Source organism: Amblyraja radiata, chromosome 9 (genome assembly GCF_010909765.2).
Source record: "Amblyraja radiata isolate CabotCenter1 chromosome 9, sAmbRad1.1.pri, whole genome shotgun sequence".
In the NCBI taxonomy this organism is placed as follows: domain Eukaryota; kingdom Metazoa; phylum Chordata; class Chondrichthyes; order Rajiformes; family Rajidae; genus Amblyraja; species Amblyraja radiata.
This window is the reverse complement of record NC_045964.1, coordinates 56637414-56653018: the sequence shown is the minus strand read 5'-3', so window position 1 is coordinate 56653018 and position 15605 is coordinate 56637414. Positions and strand designations below refer to the sequence as shown.

Genomic DNA, 15605 nt, shown 5'->3' with positions numbered 1-15605 from the left:
TTCTTTTTAATGCTTAGTGTAAAGCACTTTGAATTGCCTCATTGTTGAAGCGTGCGGTATAAATAAACTTGCTTGCTTGCTTTACAGCATTAACAAAAAATTAAGTTGCACAGTGGTGCTGCTGCCTCCAGGGACCCAGATCCTGACCTCGAGAAGATGCACAGAGAGTCTCTTGCCCAGAGTAGGGGAAGCGAGGACCGGAGGACTTAGGTTTAAGGTGAAGGGGGGAAAGATTTAATAGGAATCTGAGGGCTAACATTTTCACACAAAGGCTGGTGGGTGTATGGAACGAGCTGCCAGAGGAAGTAGTGCTATGAGAATGCAGGGTGACTTGGACAGGTTGGATGAGTGGGCAGATGCATGGCAGAGGAAGTTTAATGTGGATAAATGTGAGGTTATCCACTTTGGTATCAAAAACAGCAAGGCAGATTACTATCTAAATGGTGTCAAGTTGGGAAAAGGGGAAGTACAACGGGATCTGGGGGTCCTTGTTCATCAGTCAATGAAAGTAAGCATGCAGGTACAGCAGGAAGTGAAGAAAGCGAATGGCATGTTGGCCTTTATAACAAGAGGAGTTGAGTATAGGAGCAAAGAGGAGGCCCTTCTGCAGTCGTACAGGGCCCTAGTGAGACCACACCTGGAGTATTGTGTGCAGTTTTGGTCTTCTAATTTGAGGAAGGACATTCTTGCTATTGAGGGAGTACAGCGTAGGTTTACAAGGTCATATGCTGAGAGAATGGAGCGGCTGGGCTTGCATCCTCTGGAGTTTAGAAGGATGAGAGGATATCTTATTGAAACGCATAAGATTATTAAGTGTTTGGACACGCTAGAGACAGGAAACATGTTCCCAATGTTGGGGGAGTCCAGAACCAGGGGCCACAGTTTAAGAATGAAGGGTAAGCCATTTAGAACCGAGACGAGGAAACACTTTTTCTCACAGGGAGTGGTGAGTCTGTGGAATTCTCTGCCTCAGAGGGCGGTGGAGGCCAGTTCTCTGGATGCTTTCAAGACAGAGCTAGAGAGGGCTCTTAAAGATAGCGGAGTCAGGGGATATGGGGAGAAGGTAGGAATGGGGTACTGATTGGGGATGATCAGCCATGATCACATTGAATGGCGGTGCTGGCTCGAAGGGCCGAATGGCCCACTCCTGCGCCTATTGTCTATTGTCTATTGTAGTTGAGGCTATGACTATTTCAACTTTTAAGAAACAGACAGGTACATGGATAGGACAGGTTTGTGGGGATATGGCAGGTGTGACTAGTGTAGCTTGGATATGTTGGCCGGTGTGGGCAAGTTGGGCCGAAGGGCCTGTTTCCATTATGGCCCATACCATTCGGACTCAGAATCCCACCCTCTCTACATTTACTGAACCCCACCCCAATTCTACCCATCGCACACACAATAGACAATAGACAATAGGTGCAGGAGTAGGCCATTCGGTCCTTTGAGCCAGCACCGCCATTCAATGCGATATACCTTCGATTTTCCAGCATCTGCAGTTCCTTCTTAAACACATCCCCAATCAGTACCCCGTTCCTGCCTTCTCCCCATATCCCCTGACTCCGCTATCTTTAAGAGCCCTATCTAGCTCTCTCTTGAAAGTAGGGGGCAATTTACAGAGGGCCAATTATTCTGCCGACCCAGCTCATCTTTGGAACATGGGAGGAAACCAGAGCGCCAGGTGGAAGCCCACGCGGTCACATGGAGAACGTGCAAACTCCGTACAATCAGCACCCGAGGTCAGGATTGAACCTGGGTCTCTGGCGTTGAGAATGAAAGAGAGGCACAGAGAGAGACAGATTGTGGGAGACATATATATATATACAGGGAGAGACTTCTCTCCAGAGATGCTGCCTGTCCCGCTGAGTTACTCCAGCATTTGGTGTCTATCAGAGAGAGAGAGAGAAAGACAGATGTACAGACCCAGTTTAGAGGGTTCCTCCATGAGGAGTGGGAGGAGGGGGTTCAACAAAGGAGGACCTGGACGGGGGATCTCCTTAATCTTATCAGCGCCCTTTATGGGCGACTATTTGCATACCTTGGGTACACAAGCAAAGAGGTTCAGTTACTTGTCACAGGTGACAATAAAGTATTCAATGAAATTCAACTCAGAGTGGAACAGAGACAGAGACAAATATTGAGAGCAAGTGAGAGAGACAGAGAGAGAGAGAGAGAGAGAGAGAGAGAGAGAGAGGGTCACAGAGAGAGATAGAGACAGAGAGAGAGAGAGAGAGAGAGAGATAGAGAGAGAGAGGCAGAGAGAGAGAGACAGACAGAGACAGAGACAGAGACAGACACAGAGAGAGAGAGAGAGAGAGAATGAGAGATATACAGAGACAGTGAAAGAGACGGAGAGAGAGAGTCAGAATGACACAGGAAGAGAGAGAGAATGAGAAAGACTGGTGGCAAATGTAAAGCAGAATCTAGAGGTATTGATTGTACATGAGTAGGGAAGTGGTGTAAGAGGCATGGTGATACTACTGCAGAGTGGAGGGGTGGCTAAGGGACTCAGTGAGGTCACTACATTAGAGAAGGGTGATGTAGTTTAGATTCTGGGTGAAAGATTGCTAAAGAGTGAGCGGACGATGACACTGAGGCAGTACACGAGAAACCACGAGAAACTGTGTGCAGTTTTGATCCCCTAATTTAAGGAAGGACATTCTTGCTATTGAGGGTGTGCAGCATAGGTTTACAAGGTTAATTCCCGAGATGGCGGGACTGTCATATGCTGAGAGAATGGAGTGGCAGGGCTTGTACAATCTGGAATTTAGAAGGATGAGGGGATCTTATTGAAACATTTAAGATTTTTAAGGGCTTGGACATGCTAGAGGCAGGAAACATGTTCCTGATGTTGGGGGAGTCCAGACCAGGGCCACAGTTTAAGAATAAGGGGTAGGCCATTTAGAACGGAGACGAGGAAACACTTTTTCACACAGAGAGTTGTGAGTCTGTGGAATTCTCTGTTTCAGAGGGCGGTGGAGGCCGGTTCTCTGGATACTTTTAAGAGAGAGCTAGATAGGGCTCTTAAAGATAGCGGAGTCAGGGGATATGGGGAGAAGGCAGGAACGGGGTACTGATTGGGGATGATCAGCCATGATCACATTGAATGGCGGTGCTGGCTCGAAGGGCCGAATGGCCTACTCCTGCACCTATTGTCCATTGTCTATTGTAGTTGAGGCTGGGACTATCTCAACTTTTAAGAAACAGTTAGACAGGTACATGGATAGGACAGGTTTGGAGGGATATGGCAGGTGGGACTTGTGTATTTTTATTTATTTATTTATTTAACCTTTATTTAACCAGGAGAAGTCTCATTGAGATTAAAAATCTCTTTTACAAGAGAGTCCTGGCCAAGACAGGCAGCAGCACAGTTCCACAGTTACAGACAATAATTTAAAAACAACAGAGAAATTGTTGTCTGTAGAGTCACAGTCAGAACATCATCAAACAAAGCATGTACAGACAGAAGAGCCCGCTTCAACATCATTAAGAAGGGATTTAAATCTGTTTATAGAAACCAGCTCCTTAAGTTTCAGTTTATTCTGCAGCTGGTTCCATGCGAAGGGAGCAGCATAACTAAATGCCCTTTTCCCCAGTTCAGTACGGACTTTAGGTACAGTTAGTAAGAACAAGTCCTCAGAGCGGAGCTGATAAGTTCCTGTGCTTTTTCGAATTACATATTTCTGCAGGTATGAAGGAAGAACACCGAGGATAGTCTTATAAATAAGGATATGCCAATGATGGTCTGCGGGTGGACAGGGCAAACCATCCAACTTGAGCATACAAAGAGCAGTGGTGCGTGAGGGTTTTAAAATTAGTAACAAATCTCAGTGCTCCGTGGTAGACCGTGTCCAAAGACTGTAGGCATTTTGAAGATGCATTCATATATAAAACATCACCATAGTCCAACACAGACATAAACGTTGCAGCAACAAGTCTTTTTTTGGCTTCAAAAGAAAAACAAGATTTGTTTCTAAAGTAAAAACCTAATTTTATCTTTAGTTTTTTCACAAGTTGCTGGATATGAGGTTTAAAAGAGAGAGAATCGTCAATTATAATTCCCAGATATTTATATTGAGACAAATTCAATCACAGAGCCCTGCAAAGTGGTGATAGGAGAGAGGTCCGAGGGCTTTGATTTAGCTTTAGTGAACAGCATAAGCTTTGTCTTGTCAGCATTTAAAACAAGTTTTAAATCACACAGGTTACGTTGCACAGTGTTAAAAGCAGTTTGGAGCTGACAGAGAGCCTGATTTGGGGTAGACGCAGAGCAATATATCACTGTGTCGTCAGCATAAAAGTGAAAATTTGCGTTCGGAGCTTTATGATCTAGACTATTAATATAAATAGTAAATAATAAAGGTCCTAGAACCGATCCCTGTGGCACACCCTTGGATACATTAAGAGAGCTAGAAGTAATACCTTCTGCTCACACACACTGGGATCTGCCTGATAGATAGTTTTTAAACCAACAGACAGCTTGATCAGACAAACCGATGCTGCATAGTCTTTGTAACAATAAGGCATGATCCACAGTATCGAAAGCCTTTGATAGGTCAACGAAAAGGGCTGCGCAGTGTTGTTTATTGTCTAAAAATTCAATAAAATCATTTACTACTTTTAAAGCAGCTGTTGACGTACTATATTTTTTCCTAAAACCAGATTGAAATTCAGATAAAATACTGTTAGTTGATATAAAGTCCTTCAGTTGTTGGTTTACAATGGATTCCAGCACCTTAATTAAAACAGACAGTTTGGAGATGGGCCTATAGTTGTTTAGCACAGTGGGGTCCCCCCCTTTTAACAGTGGGAGAACAAAGGCAGATTTCCAAATAAGGGGAATTTCGTTTGTCTCCAGGGGTAGATTAAAAAGATAAGTCAGAGGCAATGCAATAAAATGGATAACTCTGACGTGAACCATGCATTATCCCTGCCCCTTATTCTATACTTCCTAAAAGGAGCGTGCTTGTTAACAATTTCAATAAAACCATCATAAAAGAATTTCCAGGCATTTTCAACATCAGGAATTACATTAATTTTCTCCCAGCCAAAGAGAAACAGGTCATGAAAAAATGCTGCTCCACAAAATGTTTCATGTCCCGCTTTGGTTTTAGGAACTTTTGTATTTCTTACTGTTGCAATGATACAGTGGTCACTGATGTCATTGGCAAAAACAGAAGCCGCAGAATATTTATGAGGAACATTAGTTAAGATAAGATCAATGAAAGAAGATTTTTCCGGACATTGCAGATTAGGTCTAGTAGGACTGTCAACAATCTGAAAGAAATTAAACGAATCACAAAATGCTTTAAAATCATCTGATGCTGGTAGCAGCCAGTTCCAGTTTAGGTCACCAATAAGGACAATTTCATTAAAGTTCAACCCGGATAAAAGCTCCATTAAAGATGGTAAGGTGCAGCTGATAGCGGAAGGTGGCCTATAGCAACCGACGACAGTGATGTGGAGAGTTTTTGAGATTTCCATGTCAAGAGCCAGAAGTTCAAATTCCTTACTCACTGATGTAGAGAGACGGATCTTCACATGAAACTTAGATTTAACATAGACTGCGACCACTCCGCCCTTCTTGGGTCGGTCAGTCCTATACACATTGTAGCCGTCAATGTTGATATCCTTGTTTAAAACTGCTTTGTTTAGCCAAGTTTCAGATATGACAATAACATCAGCATCAGTTGAATGAGCCCAGATACGAATCATATCCATTTTAGCAATCATACTGCGCACATTCAAATGGATGAAATCAAGTCCAGACCAGTGTAGCTTGGATATGTTGGCCGGTGTGGGCAAGTTGGGCTGAATGGCCTACTCCTGTTGTCTATTGTCCATTGTCTCCACGTATCTCTCTTTGTTCCCCGGCGCAGGTGTTGGTTTGACCTATGTGACCTGTTGGCAATGATGGACAACGTGACGGTCGGGAGGTCCAACTCCAGTTGCTTGGTGGACAACAGCGCGAGTGTCCTGGTGCCGGTCATCTACGCCGCCACCTTCCTTGTCAGCTTGCCCGGCAACTGCCTGTCCATCTACGTGGCCGCACTGCAAGTGAAGAGAGGCAACGAGATCGGCGTCTACTTGATCAACCTGAGCTCCGTCGACATCATCTACACCCTCACCTTGCCCTACTGGTTCTGCCATCACTTCACCACCGCCATCGGCAACGTGTCCGTGCACAACGCGGTGGTGGTGGTGTCCTCCAGCACCATGTTCATGAGCCCTGCCTTCCTGTGCTGCATTGCGGCGGACCGCCACCTCGCCATCGTCCACCCTCTCCGGTTCCACCGGCTGAGGACCCTGTGGGCAGCCGCGGCGATGAGCGCGATGTGCTGGCTGCTCCAGCTGTCCCTCCACGCCCTCCTCCTCCACCGGCAGGGCCTCCTCTCCTCTGACTTCGCCTCCAGGCCACTCTGGGAGGACCTTCCCCTGGAGGCCACCACGGCCGAGGTGTACCTGATACGTTTCCTCCTCAGCTTCTGCCTCCCCTTCTCCCTCTTCATCTTCTGCTCCCAGAGGATCTACAGGGCGGTGGCCAGGAGCAGCAGCGTGGAAGACGGAGAGAAGAGGAAGATCGCCAAGTTGCTGCTCTTGCTCCTCCTGGTCTACGCCGTCAGCTTCGGGCCTTACCAGTTAACCGCCCTTGCTCGCGGCGTGGCCGAGCCGGGCAATTGCCCCTTCGCCCAGCTCGCCATCACCCCCTACAACGTCTTCTTCGCCTGGACTGGAGTCAACTGCGCGGCCGACCCCATCGTCTACTGCTGGCTCTCCGACACGGCACAACAGGACATTGTCCACTTGACCACCGCCCTTAAACACAAACTGCCGCGGCTCTGTAGGCGGCCGGAACACCACCGTGCCGACCGGACCCCCAAACAGATCTCAGACCTTCCCCTCTGATTAGCAATATTACAAAATTTTTAGATTTTTAAAATCAAGTCTGCAATTTATCCCATCAGATAAAGCATAAAAAGAAGTTTAATTTGACACCTAATTCACTTTCATATCTTCAGTACTAAAAACGTTATGGCCATTTTCATACTCTGAAATTAGCATCTTGCTTTTCCATTGACTTAACTCAAAAGCTGTGATCGAGGACAGTCAAAAGCCCATAACTTTCTTAAAAATTAAGAGAACTGAATGAAATTTTCTTTCTTTCTTTTAAAATCCATTGGGTATCTTCTAAATCTTTTGTCCAAAACGTTAAATAACGAACATTAACTGCCCAAGAGTAGAATCTAAGGTTCGGCAGTGCCAAACCACCGTCTTTTTTTGATTTCTGTAAGTATTTTTTACTAGAATTTTTATTCTGCCGTAAAACTTTCGGTAGTCAATCTAAATGGAAACTGTCCATAATTCGAGACTAGATTGTTTAATGGAAAAGGCTCACTCTTACTAAGATTTAGTTTATAACCAGAGAAACTACTAAATTGATTAAGTAATGCTACTATTGCCGGAATAGATTTCTCAGCATTAGAAATTTATAATAACAGATCATCTGCATTAAGAGATAGCTTAAGTGTCTTATTCCCACGGACAATACCAAAAATATTAGGGGATTCCCTAATAGCGGTGGCCAAAGGTTCCAAAGCAATATCAAATAGTAAAGGACTTAAAGGAAAGCCCTGTCTAGTACCTCGAAAGAGCCTGAAAAAAGGGGATCTCTGATTATTGGTAAGTACAGAAGCCTGAGGTATATGATATATCAGCTTGACCCAAGAAATACATTTTGGACCAATCTTAGATTTTTCAAGTGTTTGAATAAGTATTCCCATGCTGCTCTATCAAACGCTTTCTTGGCATCAAGTGAAATGACACATTCTGGAGTTTTATTTGACGCTGTGTATACGATATTCATTAATCTCCTAACGTTAAAGTATGAGTAACGATTTTTAATAAAACCTGTCGGATCTTCAGATATAATTTGCGGTAATATATTTTCCAATCTCATAGCTAATATTTTGGAAAGAATTTTGGAATCTACATTTAACAGTGATATAGGTCTATATGATGTTACTTCAGTAGGGTCTTTATCTTTTTTAAGAATTAAAGAAATAGATGTTTCATGAAAGGATTGTGGTAATCTATTCATTAAAAAGGCTTCTTTAAAAACCTTGCATAGCCAGGGAGACAATAAACTGAGAAATAGAATTCTACTGTAAACCCATCTAAACCGGGAGCTTTACCAGAATTAATTGAAGGGATTTATTTCTGTATTTCTTCCTCCGTGATGGGTTCATCTAACAACAGAGACTCATTATGTGGTAAATTTGGCAAACTCATGCATTATATTGGAATCAGTAGGAAATTCTGTTTGGTATAGGGAGGTATAAAATTCCTGAAAGGATTTATTAATTTCGTCATGGTCTACAGTTAGTGTACCATCCTGTTTACTCACTTTAGTAATCTGACATTTGGCCGACACCGCTTTCAACTCATTAGCGAGTAATTTACCAGATTTTTTACCATGAATATAAAATTGACTTTTGGTTTTAAGTAGCTGGTTCTAAATCGGTGATACTAATAACAAATTATATCCCAATTGAAGTTCAACTCTATTCTTATAGAGCTCTAAACTAGGAGCTTTTGAATATTTTTTATCAATTTCTCTAATCTCATCAACCAATATACGTATTTCATTTTGAGTTTCTATTTTTAATCCCGCGGAGTATGAAATAATTTGTCCACGAATATATGCCTTAAAAGCATTCCAGACTACACCATTGGATATTTCTTCAGTAGAGTTTGTTAAGAAGAAGAAAGCAATTTGATCTTTAATAAAATTAACAAAATTTAAATCTTGAAGCAAAGTAGCATTAAATCGCCATTGTTTAGCGTGGAATCAGGTAGTTTGTTTGATAGTTTCAATGGTGAATGATCAGAAATAGCAATTGCATCATACTCACATACAGTGACCGATGAAACTAGCCGAGAATTTATTATAAAGTAGTCAATCCTAGAATAACTATGAGAATACATGAGGCCCGGGACCGTTGGAGAGAGGCTCGGGACCGTTGGAGACAGCGGAGGAGGGTCAGGGCGGTGAGTACTTGAATCGGGCACGGGGCTTGTTTTCACAGAGGCCCGGGACCGTTGGAGACAGCGGAGGAGGGTCAGGGCGGTGAGTACTTGAATCGGGCACGGGGCTTGTTTTCACAGAGGCCCGGGACCGTTGGAGACAGCGGAGGAGGGTCAGGGCGGTGAGTACTTGAATCGGGCACGGGGCTTGTTTTCACAGAGGCCCGGGACCGTTGGAGACAGCGGAGGAGGGTCAGGGCGGTGAGTACTTGAATCGGGCACGGGGCTTGTTTTCACAGAGGCCCGGGACCGTTGGAGACAGCGGAGGAGGGTCAGGGCGGTGAGTACTTGAATCGGGCACGGGGCTTGTTTTCACAGAGGCCCGGGACCGTTGGAGACAGCGGAGGAGGGTCAGGGCTTACCAAATCCCGTAACGTTCCACACTCCATAGGGAGGGTTTCTGGGGAAGCCGCTGATTGGTGGAAGCAGACTAGAGGAAGCAGCTGATTGGGTGCGCCCTCAGGTTAGCATTTAAGCTTTATGGTTAAAGGTTCAGTGCTTTAGTAAAGGTAAAGTGGGCTAAGGGTACAGTGGGCTAAGGGTACAGTGGGCTAAAGGTACAGTGCTTTTTGTTTATATAATAAAGGTACAGTTTAAAGGGCAAGAGGGAGCAGTTGTTGTGAGTCAGATACCTGCTGATTTCTCCCAGCAGTTTCTATTGTATTGTACTGGTATCGGATCCAGGGTAAGGTGAGAGAATGACAGTCAGAGCAGTGTACTGTTCTGGATGTCAGATGTGGGAGGTCATGGTGTCGGATGGCCCTCCAGACGTCCACATCTGCACCAGGTGCAGAGAGATGGGGCTCCTAAGGGACCGTATTAGGTTCCTGGAGCAGCAGCTCGATGACCTCTGTCTTGTCAGGGAGAGTGACGAGGTCATAGAGGGGAGTTATAGGGAGGTGGTCACTCCAAAACCACAGGAGAGAGACATATGGGTCACGCTAAGGAAGGGCAAGGGGCAGAGGCAGGAACGAGGGAGTACTCCAATGTCGGTACACCTTGCAAATAAGTACTCCTGTTTGAGTACGGATGAGGATGACAGCCTGCCCGGGAGTAGCAACAGCGGACGGGCCTCCAGCACAGAGACCGGCCCTGTTGCTCCGAAAGGTAAGGAAAAAAAGAAGAGGGCAATAGTAATTGGGGACTCTATTGTTAGGGGGTCGGATAGGCGTTTCTGTGGACGCAGTCGGGAGACCAGGATGGTGGTCTGCCTCCCTGGTGCCAAGGTCTCGGACGTGTCTCAACGCATCCAAGATATCCTGAAATCAGAGGGAGAGGAGCCTGAGGTCGTGGTACATATTGGTACAAATGACATAGGTAAAAAAAGTGAAGAGGTCTTGAAGGGAGGATTTAGGGTGTTGGGAGGGGAGTTAAGGAAAAGGACCAAAAAGGTAGCAATCTCAGGATTACTGCCTGTACCACGCGACAGTGAGAGTAAGAATGGAGCGAGGTGGAGGATAAATGCGTGGCTGAAAGACTGGTGCAGAGGGCAGGGATTCAAGTTTCTGGATCATTGGGACTTCTTTTGGGGAAGGTGGGACCTGTACAGAGAGGATGGGTTGCACTTGAACCCGAGGGGGACCAACATCCTGGCGGGGAAATTTGCAAAGGTCACTGGGGGGACTTTAAACTAGAATGGTTGGGGCGAGGGACTCAAATAGAGAAAGCTAGTAGACCGAATGGGAGGCAGGAAGCAGAAAAGGGAAGCACTCGGACACAAGAGGAGAAAGAAAAAAAAGGAAATAAACAGATTAAATGTGCATATTTTAATGCTAGGAGCATTGTAAGAAAGGTGGATGGGCTTAGAGTCTGGATAGACACATGGAAGTATGATGTTGTGGCAATCAGTGAAACATGGTTGCAGGAGGGCTGTGATTGGAAACTAAAAATTCCAGGATTTCGTTGCTTTAGGTGTGATAGAATTGGAGGGGCAAGAGGTGGTGGTGTTGCATTGCTAGTCAGGGAAGATATTACAGCAGTGCTTTGGATGGATAGATTGGAGGGCTCATCTAGGGAGGCTAGGGAAGCGGAAAATCAAAATGTGACAGGAGGATCCAGAATGTGTGAAGATAAAGCTCTAGATGTAAAAGGGGCAAAAACGGAAAGGAAGGGTAGTAAAAATCATCTGAAAGTGCTTTATCTAAATGCACGGAGTATTCGAAATAAGATAGATGAATTAACGGTGCAATTAAGTATATATGGTTATGATATCGTGGCCATTACGGAGACATGGCTGCAAGGGGATCAGGACTGGGAGTTAAATATAGAGGGGTACTCGACAATTAGAAAAGATAGACAGGAAAGGAAGGGAGGAGGGGTGGCCCTTTTAATAAGGGAGGGAATAACGGCAATAGAGAGGAAGGATATTGCGTTGAAGGATCAGGATAGTGAAACAGCTTGGGTACAGATAGAGAATAACAAGGGGAAAAAAACACTAGTGGGTGTAATTTATAGACCTCCAAATAGCTGTGACGCTGTTAGTCAGAACATAAATCTGCAAATAGTTGACGCATGTAAAAAGGGAACTGCTGTAATCATGGGGGACTTCAATTTTCATATTAATTGGGCAAACCAAACTGGGCAGGGTAGACTAGAGGAAGAGTTTATAGAATGTATTAGAGACGGGTTCCTAGAACAGTATGTCACAGAACCGACAAGGGGGGAGGCAATCTTGGATCTGGTCCTGTGTAATGAAGCAGGATTGATTAAAAATGTCATAGTTAGGGACTCGTTGGGAACAAGTGACCACAATATGGTCGAATTCCATATTCAAATAGAAGGGGAGCAGGTTGAAACTCAGGCTAGGGTGCTTAGTCTAAATAAGGGGGATTATGAAGGTATGAGGACTGAGCTGATCAAAGTTGACTGGGATAGCAGACTCAAGAATAAGACGGTACATGAGCAGTGGTGTACGTTTAAGGATCTACTGTATAACCTTCAAGAAAAATTTATTCCTATGAAGAAAAAAAGGGGTAAGGGTAAGAACAGTCAGCCATGGCTCAGTAAAACTATAAAGGATAGTATTCGGCTGAAGGCAAGGGCATATAAGGTAGCCAGAGATAGTGGGAGGGTAGAGGATTGGGAAGCATTTAAAGGTCAGCAAAGAATAACTAAGAGATTAATTAAGACGGGGAAAATAGACTATGAAAGGAATTTAGCGAACAACATAAAAACTAATAGTAAGAGTTTTTATAGCTATATAAGAAGAAAAAGGGTGGCTAAGGTGAACGTTGGTCCATTGGAGGGTGAGACTGGAGAGTTGTTGGTGGGGAACATGGAAATGGCAAAGGCATTAAACGAGTATTTTGTATCAGTCTTCACTATAGAAGACACAAAAAATATTCCAACGCTGGATAAACAGGGGGCGGTAGGAATGGAGGAGCTAAATACTATTAAGATCACCAAGGAGGTGGTATTAGGGAAATTAATGAGACTGAAGGAGGATAAATCCCCTGGGCCTGATGGATTACATCCAAGGGTCTTGAGGGAGATAGCGGTGGGGATTGTGGATGCATTGGTGATAATTTTCCAAAACTCCCTGGAGGCAGGAACGGTCCCAGTGGATTGGAAAATGGCCAATGTAACACCTATATTTAAAAAAGGAAGTAGACAGAAGGCGGGTAACTATAGACCGGTTAGTCTAACATCGGTGGTGGGTAAAATGTTAGAGACAATTATTAAAGAAACACTAACGGGGCACTTAGATAAACATGACTTCATCGGACAGAACCAGCATGGTTTTGTGAAGGGGAAATCCTGTTTAACGAATCTGCTCGAATTCTTTGAGGAAGTAACAACCCGGGTGGATAAAGGGGAACCGGTGGATGTGGTATTCTTGGACTTCCAAAAGGCTTTTGACAAGGTGCCACATAAGAGACTATTGCTAAAAATAAAAAATTATGGGGTTGGGGGTAATATATTAGCATGGGTAGAGGATTGGCTGACAAATAGGAAGCAGAGAGTGGGGATAAATGGTTCATACTCGGGATGGCAACCGGTAACTAGCGGGGTTCCGCAAGGGTCGGTGCTGGGACCCCAGTTGTTCACAATTTATATAAATGATTTGGAGGAGGGAACCAAGTGTAATATATCAAAATTTGCGGACGATACAAAAATGGGAGGAAAAGTTGGGGATGAGGAGGATAGGAAGAGTCTGCAAATGGATATAGATAAGCTAGGTGAGTGGGCAACAACTTGGCAGATGAAATTTAATACTAATAAATGTGAAGTCATTCACTTTGGGAAAAAAAATGATAGGGCAAGTTATTTTCTAAATGAGGAGGAGCTGCGTTGTAATGCAACGCAAAGGGATCTAGGGGTATTAGTACATGAATCACTAAAGGTCAGTATGCAGGTGCAGCAAGCAATCAGGAAGGCCAATGGAGTTTTGGCCTTTATTGCTAGGGGGATTGAGTATAAAAACACGGAGGTCTTGCTGCAGCTGTACACAGTATTAGTGAGACCACATTTGGAATACTGTGTACAGTTCTGGGGTCCATACTTAAGGAAGGATGTACTAGCCCTGGAGGCAGTGCAGCGAAGGTTTACAAGATTAATTCCTGCAATGAGGGGATTGACATATGAGGAAAGGTTAAGTAAGCTGGAGCTCTACTCTTTGGAGTTTAGGAGAATGAGAGGCGATCTCATTGAAACATATAAGATCATGAGGGGCCTTGATCGGGTGGATGCACCGAGGATGTTCCCAATGATCGGGGAGAACTAGAACTAGGGGACATAGTTGCAGAATAAGGGGGGGCTCTTTTAGAACTGAGATGAGGAAGAACTTCTTCACCAAGAGGGTGGTTAATTTATGGAATTCACTGCCCCAGGGAGCAGTGGAAGCAGAAACGTTAAATATATTTAAGTCTAGAATAGATGGTTTTTTAGCTGCCGAGGGGATAAGGGGCTACGGGGAGAGGGCAGGGATATGGACCTAGGTATGGTTAGTATAGTAAGACCTGAGTGATCTCCTGGACAAGTGTCGATCGCCTGGATTGGGGTCGGAGAGGAATTTCCCGGATTTTTTTTCCCGAATTGGACCTGGGTTTTTATCCGTTTTTTTGCCTCCCCCAGGAGATCACGCGGTTCTTGGGGTGGAGAGGGGTGATAGCGGTATGAAGGGGAGGGTAGTGTCTTGTGTTCTGTGTCTTGTGTCTACTGTTTGTGGGTAAGTGTGTCTGTTTAGTGTTCAGCCATGAGCGAATGGCGGTGCGGGCTCGACGGACCTGTGTTTCTATGTTTCTATGAGAAAAAAAAGAAAATTCTTTGTCATTTGGGTGTAAGAATCTCCAGACATCTAACATTCCAGAATCAAGTAAAAAAGAATTGATAAAACTAGCTAATTTATTTGGAAGCACATGATCAGATCGAGGAGGAGGAGCCATCTTGGTGAACGGCTGCTAGCCAGCAGCCGTCCGTTTTAATTCATTTTTTAAATAACTTTTAGTGAGTCCTGTTTTTCGTTTGTTGGGGATATGGACTTTTAATGTGGGGGGTAGGTCTCAACTTTATTTCTACGTCCCTTCCTGGTCGGTGTGGCAGCTTCTTCTCCGGGCTGCCCGTCGACCCGTCCTCGTGGCCTACCAGCGGGCTTGGAGCACCATTTCCTGGCGGCGACCGCCCAGCACCTCGGCCTTGGTGGCGGCACAGCGCTGGAGCGCTATCGCGGAGCGGAGCGGGCGATGCCTTGTCTGGATCGCCGCGTGGAGCGACTCGCTGGAGCTCCAGTGAGCTGTGACCGCCGAGTTCAACACCTCCGGGCTGCGGGTCTGCGGAGCGCGGAGAGGCGGCAGTGTGGAGAGGCGGCGCCGACTTTAACATCGGGAGCCTGGGAGCTCCAACCCGGCGCGGCCTTGTCGGCTTCGGAAGCCGCGGTCTCCAACCAGGATGCGGCCGTTCCAGGTGGCCCAGCCGCTGAGAGGACTCTCCCGACGCCGGGGCAAGACCACCCGGTGAGAACGGCCAGGAACATCGGGCCTCCGCAGAGGCAATTGTGGTGGCCTCAATATGCTTGACTTTGGGGTGAACTTGGGGTGGGGACTGGACATTGTGCCTTCCCCCACAGTGGTATCCACTGTGGGGGGATGATTTTTTTGTCTAATGTAATCCTGCAAGTCTGTGTCCAAGATGGCTGTCGGAAGGGAGAGTGGACGCTGGCGCGCTTTGGCTGCCGCTGCTCTCTCTTCACATTGTGTTTTTGATTTTCTGTTTTTGGACTGAATTCTGTTTTTAATTTGTGTCTCTGTGATGTCTTTATTACTTATTTTATTCTGATTATATGTTTTTATTCCTATTAATCTATGTAAGATGTCCTTGAGATGTCTGAAAGGCGCCCATTAAATAAAATCTATTATTATTATTATTATAGATGTAGATCTGTCAATCGAGGAGTTCAAACAACAGTTAAAATCTCCACCCATTATTAAATAGTGTTCATTTAAATTAGGAAAGGATGCAATTAACTGTTTAAAAAACTCAGGGTGATCAATATTTGGTGCATAAACATTCACCATAGCAACATT

At 45.0% G+C, this 15605-nt stretch overlaps 1 protein-coding gene across 1 annotated transcript; it reads left to right on the top strand.

The window, feature by feature from the left end:
* Window positions 1-5913: 5913 nt before the first annotated feature.
* Window positions 5914-6906, top strand: LOC116976637 (ovarian cancer G-protein coupled receptor 1-like). The gene has a single exon (XM_033026463.1). It carries the CDS (start codon window positions 5914-5916, stop codon window positions 6904-6906), a length of 993 nt encoding a protein of 330 aa, XP_032882354.1.
* The last annotated feature ends 8699 nt before the right edge of the window (window positions 6907-15605 follow it).